The sequence below is a fragment of the Cervus elaphus genome, chromosome 7 (assembly GCF_910594005.1).
Source record: "Cervus elaphus chromosome 7, mCerEla1.1, whole genome shotgun sequence".
Taxonomy (NCBI): Eukaryota; Metazoa; Chordata; class Mammalia; order Artiodactyla; family Cervidae; genus Cervus; species Cervus elaphus.
Window position 1 is genome coordinate 31,481,665 of NC_057821.1, and position 14,750 is coordinate 31,496,414.

Here is a 14,750-nt window from a genome sequence, read left to right on the forward strand (position 1 = left end):
AGCTGATTTATTGGAAAATAAATTTTTGGAAAATTTATTGGAAAGCCGGGCAAGACTGGAAGCAAAAGAAGGGGGTGGCAAAGAATGAGACAGCATCAGCAGCTCAACGGACAGCAATTTGAGCAAGCTCTGGGAAATAGTGGAGCAGAGAGGAGCCTGGTGTGCTGCAGTCCATGGTGTCACAAGTGTCCGACACGACTTAGCGACTGAACAATAACAATATCGATGAACTGAACAATTGAATATCAATGAGGGCACATCCATTTATAAGCAGAGTGGAGCCACTGAAGCTTGTTGGACAAGCCAGAGATCAGTGTATTGGAACCAACCTTAGCTGCAAGTTTTCTAGCAACTCCATTGTTAAACTATATTCAAACAGTTGAACTAAATCTACTTCCAAATCTTACTTATTTTACCTTTCCTAAGATATTTACTTTTCTAAAATTCGTCTCTCTGAGAATCAGTCTACCATAGAAGTGTGGCACTCAAGTCCCATGTTCTCACCTTCCATGGAAAATTTTCAGCCTTCTGCTTGATAAATTAAGACAATTCTGATAAATTAAGACATTTGACTGTAACACACTGCCTTGGGGTGCTCTCCTCTCTGATTCCCATCATGGAAACAACTGGAAAAACTGAATCCTTCAAACTGTTATTGTTGTTGCTTTTTTAAAAAAATGTGGCCCATTTTAAAGGTCTTTATTGTATTTACAATATTGCTTCCATATTATGCTTTGGTTTTTTGGCAGTGAGACATATGGAATCTTAGCTCCTGGAATCTGTGTCTCCTGCATTGGAAGGCAAAGTCTTAATCACTGGACCTCCAGAGAAGTCCCAATATAATTTTGTATACAACTTCATGGAGGAGGGAGGATGACAAATTCCACATTTACTTCTATTACCTCCTCCATTAAAGGGTTTTTCAAACTATTATCTGTTTATTATGCCTTGGTTATGTGTAAGCAGATGCAGATTAGCACAATCCACAAGAAGTATTTTTAATATTCAAAGAAAATAACATCAAATTTCAATATTTATACCTGTATTTGGTACAGAGAAGCATGGTAGGAAGATCAAGAAAAGACTAAATGCAAAATATGGTTGTATTGGGATAAAGTTCTGTGAGAGACACGGAATAGAAATAATAAACAGAAGGAAATAGGAGGTTTCTTTTCTCTCTCAATAGATGTTGTGCACGTGCTATCACTTAAGTCCTGTCCGACTCTTTGTGATCCTATGGACTGTAGCCTGCTAGGCTCCTCTGTCCATGGGATTTTCCAAACAAGAATACTGGAGTCGGTTGCCAGACCCTTCTCTAGGAGATCTTCTCTACCCAGGGATGGAACCCATGTCTCTTTACATCTCCTGCATAGGCAGGCGGGTTCTTTACCCCTAGTGCCAATAGATGTTGGTAGGTGTTAAGTTATTATAGTTTTAAAATTCCTTTGATACAAGTCATTATATCCTTCAGCAAAAATAGAAATTTATGAATAAAAATGTTAAATGTCCACTGGAAAAAATGTGAGGGGAAATGTCAAATTTGTCAAAATTATCTTGTGTCTGTGTGTGTGTGTGAGTTCGGTCATGCCCAACTCTTTGAAACACTGTGAACTGTAGCCCTCCAGGTTTTTGAGAACATTGGAATGGGTTGCCTCCAAGAATATTGTAATGAATTGCCATTTCCTTTCCCTAGGGGATTAAGAATGCTCCCAAAGTCATTGAAGTGTACAGGGGAAACAAAGTAAGCCAAGTATTCTTAAAGCCTGGGTAGCTCAGTTGGTAGAGCATCAGACTTTTAATCTGAGAGTCCAGGGTTCAAGTCCCTGTCCAGGCGGGAAGTTTAAGTGCTTTCTTGTATTAGAGCATACTGATGTTTTATCCCAAGGAAAATTTGGCTTAAACTTTGACCACTTTCACCTACGTAGAGTAAGGAAACACCAAGAAGTCAGTTACCTTCAACCTTAACCAGTAGCTGAGATTTGATATTGTGTTTTAAGCAGAAGGAGATCTTTGTGAGGAACACAGTATAAAATGGTTAAGTGAAGTGAAGTCACTCAGTCGTGTCTGACTCTTTGTGACCCCATGAACTGTAACCTTTCAGATTTCCCTGTCCATGGGATTCTCCAGAGTACTGGAGTGGGTTGCCATTTCCTTCTCCAATAAAATGCTTACAGCCCATGAAATATAAGAAAGCTATCCCTTTAGACTAGGGTGTATTAGAAAAGGAACTGGAAAGTATATTTGTTGAGTAAAGTATTCACTGGGTCAGGACTTCTAGATTTTCAGTTATTCTCTCTCACAACTGAGCTACTTAGTAGATGGGAAAGCCCTGCACTAAGCCATGGTAATGTCACATGCTAATGATAAACATAAATGGTAGGAAGTTATTTCACAAATACTGCCATATCATCTTTAGGTGAAATGCTCACCCTACCCAAAAATATTGACATATTTTACCATCCATTTCTGCAGTTTTGTCCAATTGTGTGTTGATACATTTTCTTACTCAGTGGATTGTATTTTTCTTTAGAAATATACATTTCCTCCCTCCATCTCTGTGGAAGGATTGTACTTTCCATTTGAAGAATATATGATGGTTTACATAGAAAATCTTAAGGAGCTAAAAGCAAACAAAAATCCTCCTAGAACTAATAAGTATGTTTCGCAAAGTCACAGAATACAAGATCAAAATAGAAAAATCAATTGTATTTCTATAAAAAATGGACACCAAAATTAAAATACAGTGTTTTGTTTTTTTTAAGTAAAGAAGCACTTAGAAAAAAAAAAAAAAAAGAAGCACTTAGATAAAAATCTACCCAAACATGTGAACATGTGCCTGCTGGGAACAGCAAAACTACAAAATTCTGATGAAAACAAAGACTTAAATAAATGGAGAGAGATTCTGTGTTCATTGATCATAAAACTCAACATAGCAAAGATGTCAACTCTCCTGAAATTGATGTACAAGTTTAATATAACTTAATATAATTCCTATCAAAATCCAGGAAAGATTTTTTTTTGTAGCTATAGACATGACTATTCTGAAATTTATGTGGAAAATCAAATGAGTTAGAATAACTAGAATGATTCTGAAAAACAGGAATAAAGTGGAAGAAATCATTCTTATGATTTCAAGACTTATTGTATAGCTACAGTAATAAAGAGTATACATTAATTGGAAGAGGGATAGATAGAACCAGTATAGAGAATACAGAAAGCACTACATACAACTACATCTAAATTATTTTTTTTTACAAAAATGCAGGAGCAACTCAGTAGAGGAAGAAAAGTATTACTCTTTTCTCATGATCGTGGGAGAGCAATTGGATACCCACTTAATCCAAATTAAAAGATGCTTGCTCCTTGGAAGAAAAACTATGATAAACCTAGATGGCATATTAAAAAGCAAAGATGTAACTTTGCCAACAAAGATCTGTCTTGTCAAAGCTATGGTTTTTCTGGCAGTCATGTACGGATATGAGAACTGGACCACAAAGAAGACTAAATGCCAAAGAACTGATGCTTTCTAACTGTGGTGCTGGAGAAGACTCTTGAGAGTCCTGTGAATAGCAAGAAGATCAAACCAGTCAATCCTAAAGGAAATCAACCCTGAATATTCATTGGAAGGACAGATGCCAAAGCTGAAGCTCCAATACTTTGGCCACCTGATGTGAAGAGCCAAGTCACTGGAAAAGACCCTGATGCTGGGAAAGATTGAGGGCGTGAGGTGAAGGGAATGACAGGATGAGATGATTGGTTGGCATCATCAACTCAATGGACATGAGTTTGAGCAAACTCCCAGAGACAGTGAAGGACAGGGAAGCCTGGTGAGCTGCCGTCCATGGGGTCACAAAGAGTCGGATACAAATGAGTGATGGAACAAGAATTGGATATCTATAGGCAAAAGAAGCAAACCTCAGCTTACATCTCATATTTTATTTTAAAATTAGCTGAAAATGCTTTATAGATTTAAAATAAAACATAAAACTGTAAAACTTTCGGAAAAAAATGTGAGAATATTTGGGGGACCTGGTGCTTGATGGAGAGACAGTAAGCATAACACCAAACACACAGTCCATAAAAGATAAACTTGACTAACTGGATTTCATCAAAATGAAAAACTTTCACTCTGCAATAGACTGCTGAGAAAATTAAAAAAGAGTTATAGACTGGGAGAAAATATTTGCAAATAACATATCTGACAAAGACATATCTAGAATACACAAAGATGTCTCAAAACTCCTTTTTAAAACAACAAACAATCCAGTTAGAAAAAGGGCAAAAAACATGAAGGGACATTTTACCAAAGAGGATATACAAATGGAAAATAAGCACATGAAAAGATGTTCAATATCACTAGTCATTTAGGAAATATAAATAAAGACCATGATGAGATATTCCTACACACCTATTATAAGAGATAAAATAACAAATGGTAACAACTGCTAAAGGTTGGCAAGAATGCAGAGAAACTGGATTTGTCATACATTGCATATGGGAATGTAGAATGGTAAAGCCACTCTGAAAAACAGTTTGTCAGTTTCTTAAAGAACTAAACTTAACACACCATACAATTCAGCAATTCCACTCCTAGGCATTTATCCTGGAACAATGAAAACTTATATCCATACAAAACTGTGTACATTGTATTTATAGAAGCTTAATTTGTAATAGCTCAAAACCTGAAAACAACCAAAATGTTCCTTAATAGGTGAATAAGTTAAAAACTGGTATATCCATAGTAGTATGGAACACTATTCAACAGTAAAAAAAAAAAACGAATGAACTATTGATACACGAAACCTCAATACATTATCTCTGCAACTTCATGAGAATTTATAAGTATTTATAATAATTTCATGTGAATTTGTAATTATTATTTCATTGGAATAATGTATTTATTGTATAACATACATACTTTCTCTTCTTCATGGACTTGGCCATGTGGCTTAGTTTGACTAATGGAATGAGAGTGGAAATGTCCAGTCTAATATATCAGAGAAGCCTTCAGCTTACAGTACTAAAGATAAAAGGCTTTTTACCTCTAGATGGGCCCTCTCTAGCGTCGTCACAAAGGCAGCTACAAACAAGAGCTGTGTTCAGGAACTTTCCAAAGGTTCTGCTCTCTAACACTGCAAAAAGAAGGACCTATCTTTAAAAAAAAGAAAGAAAGAAAAAATCATTTTTTTTTTTAAGTCGAAACGACCCCAAACGAGATGCAGTTGAAATTGTGACCGCCGTGTAATAATTTGAGCATCAAATTGAGTTAACTTTATGGCAGGCGCACTGTCCTTGTGAAAATCTTGCCCCATTGCAAGCGAATAAAGCATCTTTTATTCAAAGGATTGTCTGTGAGATTTTCGACAAACAACACAGGAGATGGTTAACACGATTCCTGTCTGATGGCACCAGAGTTGGCTACACGATTTTCGAGATTCTCCCGGAGAAGGGTCCATCCCGAGTTTTGCTCCGCGGGCGCTTCCTTTGCTCTTTGTGAGCGGCTAGCGGCTCCAGGTAAAGAATCCGCCTACTGATGCAGAAGACTCAAGAGATGTGGGCTCGATCCCTAGGTCGGGAAGATTCTCCTGGAGAAGGAAATGGCAACCCACTCCAGTATTCTTGCCTGGGAAATCCCATGAACAGAGGAGCCTGGTGGGCTACAGTCCGTGGGGTCGCAAAGAGTTGAACATGGCTGAGCTCGCGTGCGTGCATACATACATAGAGGCTTCGGGAAGGGGGAAAGGTGCTGGGGAGGGGGTACATTGATAAGCTTGGTCACTCTTCGGCAGATTGGGAAACTGCAGATCTGGAGGTGATGATCCGAGGATATCTGATTATGGAAGAGCGGATCTTCTATGTGTATGGGAGAGAGAGGGGAGGCGGAAACCATCAGAATGAAAGGAAATATATATATATATGTATATTATATATATATAAATATATATATAAAACAAACGGTGATATAATCATTGAAAGGAAAAACAGTAAAAATGTTTAAGAGGTGAGCAGAGTGGCGCAGCGGAAGCGTGCTGGGCCCATAACCCAGAGGTCGATGGATCGAAACCATCCTCTGCTAAGTGGTCTTTTTATATGTGATTGCTTTCGCTAAGGGTCGGACGCGACTGAACTGAACCGATTTTCGCTAAACTTTATTCCAACCAGGATACAAGAACAGAAACTAAGTCAATTTCTACATCGTCCATGTTTAATCAATAAAAATTCATGAGCTTGATAATCCTTTAGTTTGGGTTGTTTCCCGCCTTTAAAATCCCACGATTCTCCCACTAGGCAATTCCAAAACTCTTCTAATCTGAAGTGGCACACTACTCCGAATTGTAAAATTCCTTCCATCCCTGGTGTCCAGCAGAAGAGCAATTGAAAATATTCTTTCTGTCGAGGTGGTCTTATATGTTGTATGCGACCTCATCGAGAAAGAAGTGATAAATTCCATATTTGCTTCTGCTACATCTTCTAGTAAAGAGGTTTTTCAACTTATTATCTACTTAAGATGTTTTGATTGATTGCATTCTATTAGTAAATGCAAATATAAATTAAACCCCAAATTTACTTACAACAGATTTGTGGTATCACTAAATATTAAAATTTCAGATTTCAATGTTCATACTTGTTTGGTACAGACTAGTATAGTAAGATGATCGAATAAAGACTTTAAGCGTAAACATACATTACATTGGCATAAGATTCTATAAAAATGCAAGTTCAAGGAGAAAGAGATCAATGAAATGGGAAATGTCTAGACCCATTTTTGGACGGTGTGGGTTTTGAAGGGAGCCCTCTCTCCGAGTTCCGTAACTTAACCTTGAAATAATCTTTCTTCAAAGAGTTGTCTTCAATCCATGCCAATTACATTATTAAGAGTTGTTCTAGAAATCTTAAAACGTTGTTTTTTAATTTCTCAAAATGTTAGTCCCCTAGTTCACCCTGACTTAGTCTGAATATTCAGCCTCAAATTAAATCTCCCACTCCTTTGCTCCCCTCCAAAAGCCTCGACCGCACTGGGCTAGGTGAGGATCGACAATGAAGAGATAGTCTGGGTGGCTGAGCTAGCGACTAAGCCGGGTGCCTGCGGAGGCGCTCAGGTTCCGGGTTGGCAGACAGGTAATCCCTTTGGCTCAGTCCGAAGCCTCGAGACCCCGCCTGTAGAGGCAGTACGAACAACCGGAGGGTGAGCCGGATTCAGTCTCCGGGAGGCTAAGTCTGGAGTTTGTCATCCAGGAGGCAATGACTGACCCCTACTGGCTGCAGGGACGAAAAGGCAAAGGAAAGAAGTGCGGGAATCCTCACCCAGCAAATCCCACTTGAGTTGCTTCCGGCCGCTGGCGCCAAGAATGCAGTCTGGGCTGCACAGGTCCTCGCGTCCGAGTCTCCAGTCCTGCGCTCCCGCGAGCTCCCCTACCCCGACTCACCCTGCGGGGCTCGGACTGCACTCATTACTCCGACTCCAGGGAACAGGAGGGCGCATGGATCCCGCCCGCCGCCCGCAGCCAGGACCCTTCCCGCCGGCCGCTGCGGGAATCTGGAGACTCCGCGCCGGCACAGCTCTAGCTATGCGTGCCTGGGTGAACTCCGGCAGCGCGCTTCCTCTCCAATCCCTCTCCGCCTGCCGCGCGCTGCAACCTGGAGAGGAGAGATCAGAGGCCCGAGCGTCCAGCCTCTGCCTCAAAATAGCCGAGCAGGCCACCCCGACCGCCGACATCCTGCGTGTCCTGTTTTCACAGGCTGCTGACTTTCGGATGCCGGACCTGGAGGATGTGGAGCGCCCCGAGACCCCTGCTCTTTCCTCGTGCCGGGATGCCAACCGTCATCCGAACACTGCGCACTTCGACCGCGGCTGGGTCGTCGGAAACCTCGGGAGCGGAAACCCTAAATCCAAGTCACCGACTCCGCTTCATTGATCCGCATGGGCAGTTACCTGGGCAAGCTGGGACTTTCGCCATCATCCCCAGCAGAAGGGCGCACAGACTTGTCGGAGAGGCCAGTGAACCGCCGGCCAACTCAGTCCTTTCATCAAGTCTACCGGATTCAGCACGTCCATCGTGCCCACCCTGCCCCTCGACACAGACCTGCGAGGAGGCCGCCGGACTGGGTTCCTTCCAACCCCACCGTGTGGATGGTCAATGAGGCTTGGAGGCGCTTTCCCATGAAGAGATGCCAGAATTCCATCATGGGGCCTCTTCCCTCAGACTGGTGGGAAGGTTACTCCCAGCGGAGTATCTGGTCTCTGCGGCACCCCAGGGCAATATGGAGCCCGGTGACCATCAAGATCGTTCCTCCTGAGCGGACAGTACCCCCCTCCGCTTCCCCAGCAGAGGTAATCAACTCTGCAGGGTCCTCGCCCTCTGAGAGGCTCCCAGACCCTTGTGCAAAGGAAACGGTGCTGAGGGCCCTCAAAGAGTGCAAGAAGGGGAAAGTGAGGTTGGAAGAACCACTGTTTCATGAGATCTTTGACTGTAAGAGAAGTATTCCAGAGACCAGACCATCTGCATTTAAACCTCTGGTGAAAGACGGAGTCCTCAATTCTTTTGTGCCCAGGCCTGGGCCTCTGAAGAGAAGCCTCAACCCTTGGAGCTCAGATCACAGCTTGAATAAGAGGCCCAGTTGTTCCTCCATGGACTCCTTGACCAGCACACACACAGGCGACTCCCTTAACTCCAAAAGAAATGCTATCACAAGCTCTTACAGCTCTTCTCGAGATTTCTCGGAATCTTGGAAGAAAAGTATTCCCAGTGCATCACTCCAGATACCAGAGTGGCCAGTAAAAAAGAAAGAAAAAGGTCATCAGTCTCACTCTCCATTCCCACTGGTATCAGACGAGTCCCCAGAAACATCTGACAGCTCTGGACAGCAAAATCAGATTCCACTGCTTCCATCTAGCCCTGAAAACCTGCTGTCTCTCATTCCACCTCCCCAGCTTGGTCATCCAGTCCCTGAAGACCTGGTCTTAGGGAAGAAAGCTGGACTCCAATCGAGCAACAAAACCAGAGAGAATACAACTGAGATCACCACAGACTCTGTCCCTGAGACTAGGTCTGCTATTCAGCCTTCCCTGTCTCTCACCCTGCCTTCTGCAGGCACAGCTCCAACCCAGGGCACTGATCCTCAGTTGGAAAGTTTAAATAAGTTACAGAAGTCTCCAGGTCCACCGGCCTTCCCACAACCCACTGGAGAGGTAATCAGTGCAGCCCACTCACCTCTGACAACAGCAAGCCTGCAAGCCCCACTTGGGTGCTCACAGTCAGAGCCCCTTTCAGGCATCTCTTCGGACTCAAAACCCCCAGCTACTTTCATCCATCTGACCTCTGTTTCTCCCACATCATCAGTCACTGGCACCACACAGCTACCTTCGACTTCTCAGGCTGCCGCATACCTAGACTCATCTGCTGTTATCCCTACAGCCCCCACTGCGCAAAGTACTTCATTTAGACTGATGAGCAGCCCAGCTCCCCATCCAGAAGATGTGCCTCCTGTTGCAGCTTCTGCTGACTACATGTCAAAACCCATTTTGGGGCTCCCACCCAATAGTGAGACTGGGACCTCCTTATACTCTAGAATTTCAGTCACAGCTGCTCCATCTTCAGCTCCGGGTACCTTAACTCCCACTTTCAGGCCTATCTTTGGCAGTGTAAGACCACTTAAAACTATCCCCATGATAGCTCCTTTTTCTTTCAAGCAGGCCTCTCCTCCACCTACCCCTGCTTCTACCCATCTCTTCCATGGCCTGGTCAAGGCCACCTCTGTAGTCATGTCCACCACACCAGCCAGCACATCCAAAGACTCTTTTAAGCCACCTTTGGATTTTGGTGTAGCGAATGTTACCAGTACCATGGGCAACACTTACTCCATCCCTTCCACTTGCCACACTTTCCTTCTTGGGGCTGCCTGTGCCTTCAAGGCCAGTTTCTCCCCAGCTGCAGGCTTCATTTTGCCACCAAGCCAACGTCCTACCATTCCTACTGTACACACAGTCACTATCTTTAGCCAGGTTCTTCCCAGTGCTGTCCAAATATCCCCTACCAGGAGCACTGCCAATATTAGAGCTAGTTCTCTGTCCACTTCAGCCCTAGGAAACCCCAATCAGCCTGCATTATCATCCAGGATCTCCAGTGCAACCTCAGCATTCACAATTCCCTTGGGGTCAGGCCCAAGGTCACCCTTCCCATTATCCCTGGGAGCAACTCCCCAGCCTGCATTTGGGATTGCATATGGGCTGAAGCAAGGAGCCCCCCAACCAGCCCTTGGCCCAAGCTTCAGTAGCTCTCTCATTTTTGGAAACTCAACAGTGGCATCCTCAACCCCAGCACAAACTCTGACTCAAACATCCTTCAACAGTCCCACTCAGTCAGCCTTTGGAGGTTTGGCACCATCAGCCTCCACCTTTCGCATCCCTCCCAACCTCCGGCCAGATGTTAACAACACTCCAATAGCTATTCCCTTTGGTCAGGCTAATACAAATGGTTTTGGAGTTGTTACCCCAACCCGCCGGACTGGGGCTTGTGGCTCAGTGTTTGGTAGCACAGCCCCAAGACCTTTTGACTTTGGGGGATTAGTAACCCCTATGGACTGTGGGGAGACTGGGGTCAATGTGACTGCTCCAGACATGAGTTCCAACTCCAGAGCATTCAGCACTGGAGCAGTGCCAAGTGGGACAACTAGCATCATCACACCCTTGGGTAAAGGCTGGGGCCAAAAAAACCAGGGTCTGGCCAGCCAGGGCACACCTTTTCCTTTGGGGAGGGCCAACATTTCTGCAAGAAAAGCTATGTTTAGGGGCCCTTCCATGGATCCCTTTGCTCAGAGTGCTCCTGTCCTTGGACCAGTTAAGGCAGGCAGCAGTTTTGGCTTTGGGATGCATTCTTCACCTCCCCAGGGCTCTGTTGGAAAAGGATCTTTCAGATCGCCAGCCCCATCATTTTCCATTGGCACAAAATCAAAAACCTCAAGGAATAGGGAGCAAGGGCATTCTCGAAGGCATCATTCCCATAAGAAATAACCTGTGTTCCTTGCCATTTATACTGTGATGTGGACCTCAGCGTAGTGAATTGCCTCAGCATCTTCTAAGTCTCTACAGCAAAAATACCTGAGATCTAAGGTGAGAGTTTTTGCACATTCACCTTGTAGTCCTAATCTACATTCTAGAAGACAATGAAAGACTAAAGTATCACTGATAATAGCAGAATGGAACTGAGTGGAACTAAACCTTTGGAACAGAGCCTTGCCTTCCCCTCCCTGCCCATTCCTTTCTGTGTCAAGGATGAGCTCAATCAAGACACTGCCTCCTGCTTTTTTTCTGGGAACAGACATGACAGGGAGGCAACAAGTACAGCCCTCTTGCCACTCTGGGAGGAGGAATAGATTCTTTGTAAATCTCAGCCTTCTTTTATTTGGCCCAAAGAAGTGGTTCCTTTATCTGATTCCCCAGGGCGACCGAGTCCTCATTTCTCTCACCTTTGTTCCTCAATTGGTTTTTGGAGAAGTTTTTATTTTTTTAATTTTTATATATTTTTGGAGAAGCTTTTAATGCAGTTTGACCTTGAATCCAACTTTTCCTTGAGGATCAGTGGTTAACCCATGAGAGTACCCACAGGAGGGTTGGAGAGAAAAGGACACAGTGGTGCAATCTTGCTTCTGCTCTTTACACCATAGGTCATGATTCCTCCAGTATAAGCCAGAAATGCTCAGTTAGGGAACCAAAGCTTACACTTCATTTTTTGTTTTAATTTGTATAATACCTTATATAGTCACCCTTAACATTCACATCTCTCCTAGCTGGGGTAGGTAGGGCAGTAAAACTCTTGGACCTGAGAAAAAAAGAGAAAAAGTACATAACCAATGGGAGGTCTATGAGTAAGCCTCAACATATTCCTTAGCACTTATCATCCTAATGAAAAAAAGGCAAGAATGATTCCCTGAATACATCTATCTCCTGCTTTATGGATACCTTGAAAGAGACATAATTGGAAAAATAATTTTAAATTGGTTGATACAATAAAAGTAAATTGCTGAAATGAGTTTATGGTATAGGAATTGCTATCCAACTCATGTCTATTCTGAGGCAGAGAGATACTAAGAAACTTGCCCAATCTCAACCAGTTAGTAAAGGTTAGATTTGGGATTTAAACCCTCTTGGCTCCAAAGTCTGTGCTCACTTATCCCTCTCTACAGCAAATCACCAAAGTTAGAACTCTAACCCAGGTATAAATGACTCTAAATATTCATGCCATTTCACCTTCTAAAGACATTCCACAATCCAAGATTTCTGTCTTATAGAGTGGGGAGGGATAAGAGGAAAAGTATGAGACCTTTTCTACACTCTTTACATGATAATTTAGCATTTATATAGTGATGGCTATATGTCCTGTACTATGCTTTGCACCAGATATTCAGAGGAGATGGAAACTCCTGCTTTGGAGATAATAGTTTAGCAGGTTGATTGGTCAGTAAGCCAGTGATTTCAAAACAAGTGACAAAGGCTAGGGGAATGTAAGCAGAAGACAGAAGTTCATCTTACCAAAGAAGTCTTTGAACTTGATTTCTGTTTTAAGGTGTGTATTCTGGGAATAAACTGGGGAAGGGTATCACAGACCAAAGACAAAATACCTGCACAGGATCATCCAGAAAACAGAGCAGATCTGTTGGGATAACTGTTCAAGGAGTCTGACAAACTTCGGGAGAAGCAGGGGCAGATCATAGATATGCTATAAACCATGTCCAGCGGTATGGATAGGGTTCCAAATACAGTGGAGAATCCTGGAAAGATTTTTTTTTCCTGTTTTCTCTCCCCTTTAATTATTGTGTTAAACATCAAAGAGTTTACAGAAGAAACTCGGGGTGGAAATCAAGGAAGCGAGGACAGGGCCCCCCTTCACCTGAGGAGAGTGCTCCCTCCCTGCCTTCCAAATGTCAGGGGAGAGGACAGGATCTGGAAAGATTTTAAGTTAGGAAAAACACAAGTTTGGGTTTATACTGCTCTAGTTGCCTTGTGAGGAAGGAATCAAATGGGGACAGACTGGAGGCTGGAAATGTGTGGTAGACTGTGGAGACACCAACAAACAAGACAGGTACACCTTCTATTGTGGTAATTGCCTGATTAACAACCACAATCCGAATAGTTTGAGCCAGGCCCCAAAGAAGTACAGTTCACTGAAGCCAATTTTTTTTTTTTTCCTCTTTTTCTTTCGTAACTCCGAGATGGGGGAAGAGTGAAATAGGAACAATGTGAAGATTTAAAAAATTAATTGTAGTTTTTGGTTGTTTGGGTTTTTGTGTTCGTTATTCTCCTGGCATTCCCAGCCTCCTGCCCCCAAGAATTTGAAGAAACCATTTCGTTTCAGTTTTATTTAATTGGATAAAGAGGAACAGGACAAACACCAGGTGGCCGGTTAGCTCAGTTGGTTAGAGCGTGGTGCTAATAACGCCAAGGTCGCGGGTTCGATCCCCGTACGGGCCAACTGGCATGAAGTGGTATTTTTGCTACATTTACACACAGATGAAAATTCTGGTCTCATATCCACTGGGGTGTCACAATTACTGTCTGAGAGATAAAGCTGGTTGAAATCCTTCATTTCCCCAAAGGTAGAAGTCCTGTAAAGAATCCGCCTGCAATGCAGAAGACCCGGGTTCCACCCCTGTGTCGGGAAGATCCCCTGAAGAAGGGAATGGCAACCCACTCCAGTGTTTTTTTCCTGGACAGTCCCAAGGACAGAGGAGCCTGGCGGGCTACAGTCCATGAGTCGTGAAGAGTCAGACACGATTGAGCGACTAAGCGCTGCACATTGAACCCCATCTACAGGGCGAAAGGATAGCAGTGAGTGACCAGCAAGGAAAGTAGAGCGGCTTTGGGCATGTTTTTCCACTGGATAACTGATTCTGCAAAGAAACTGAACTTCTTGTACTATATTCATCTATAAATAAACTATGAAACCATTGACGCTTTCTACACTTCCACACTTAGGTTTTAACTAGTTCAGCAAAGGATGAAACAAGGTTTTAAAAATGACAGATGAAAAAAATGTATTAATATCAATACAGCAGTAAAGAAAAGTGAAAGTTGGACAGTAGCCCGCCAGGCTCCTCTCTCGAATTATCCAGGTAGAGTGGGAAGCCATTCCCTTCTCCAGGGTGTCTTCCCCACCCAGAGATCGAACCGCAGCTTCCCACAATTGCATTGCAGTCAGATCTTTACCATCTGAACCACCAGGTAGAAACAGCTTCTTTAATCGTCTCTTTAGCAAAGAGTCAAAGGTCCGTCTAGTCAAAGCTATGGTTTTTCCAGTAGTCATGTTTGGGTATGAGAGTTGGACTACAAAGAAAGCTGAGCACCGACAAACTGATGCTTTTGAACTGTGGTGCTGGAGAAGACTCTTGAGAGTCCCTTGGACTGCAAGGAGATCCAACCAGTCCATCCTAAAGGAGATCAAGCCTGAATATTCATTGGAAGGACTGATACTGAAGCTGAAACTCCAATACTTCGGCCACCTGATGTGAAGAACTGACTCACTAGAACTGACCCTGATGCTGGGAAAGACTGAAGGCAGGAGGAGAAGTGGATGAGAGGATGAGATGGTTGGATGGCATCACCGACTCGATGGACATGAGTTTGAGCAAGCCCTGGGAGTTGGTGAAGGACAGGGAAGCCTGGCGTGCTGCAGTCAATGGGGTTGCAAAGAGTTGGACCCAGTTGAGTGACTGAACTGAACTGAACTGAATTGTCTGTTTATAAGAGGGAAACA

The 14,750-nt window shown here is 43.5% G+C and overlaps 1 protein-coding gene and 3 non-coding genes across 4 annotated transcripts; all 4 read left to right on the top strand.

Annotated features, from left to right (window-relative positions):
- The first annotated feature begins 1,761 nt into the window (after positions 1 to 1,761).
- On the top strand, positions 1,762 to 1,834 carry TRNAK-UUU. Its single transcript has one exon. It is a non-coding gene; the product is annotated as a tRNA-Lys (tRNA).
- A 4,170-nt stretch (positions 1,835 to 6,004) lies between these two features.
- TRNAM-CAU lies at positions 6,005 to 6,076 on the top strand. Its single transcript has one exon. It is a non-coding gene; the product is annotated as a tRNA-Met (tRNA).
- Positions 6,077 to 7,844: 1,768 nt separating this feature from the next.
- POM121L2 (POM121 transmembrane nucleoporin like 2) lies at positions 7,845 to 11,282 on the top strand. Its single transcript, XM_043908146.1, has one exon. It carries the CDS (start codon positions 7,922 to 7,924, stop codon positions 11,009 to 11,011), a length of 3,090 nt encoding a protein of 1,029 aa, XP_043764081.1. The 5' UTR covers positions 7,845 to 7,921; the 3' UTR covers positions 11,012 to 11,282.
- A 2,112-nt stretch (positions 11,283 to 13,394) lies between these two features.
- Positions 13,395 to 13,468, top strand: TRNAI-AAU. The gene has a single exon. It is a non-coding gene; the product is annotated as a tRNA-Ile (tRNA).
- Positions 13,469 to 14,750: the final 1,282 nt, after the last annotated feature.

Excerpts from the sequence above, each read along its gene's own strand:
- POM121L2 (XM_043908146.1), top strand. The coding sequence starts at position 7,922 with ATGGGCAGTTACCTGGGCAAGCTGGGACTTTCGCCATCATCCCCAGCA.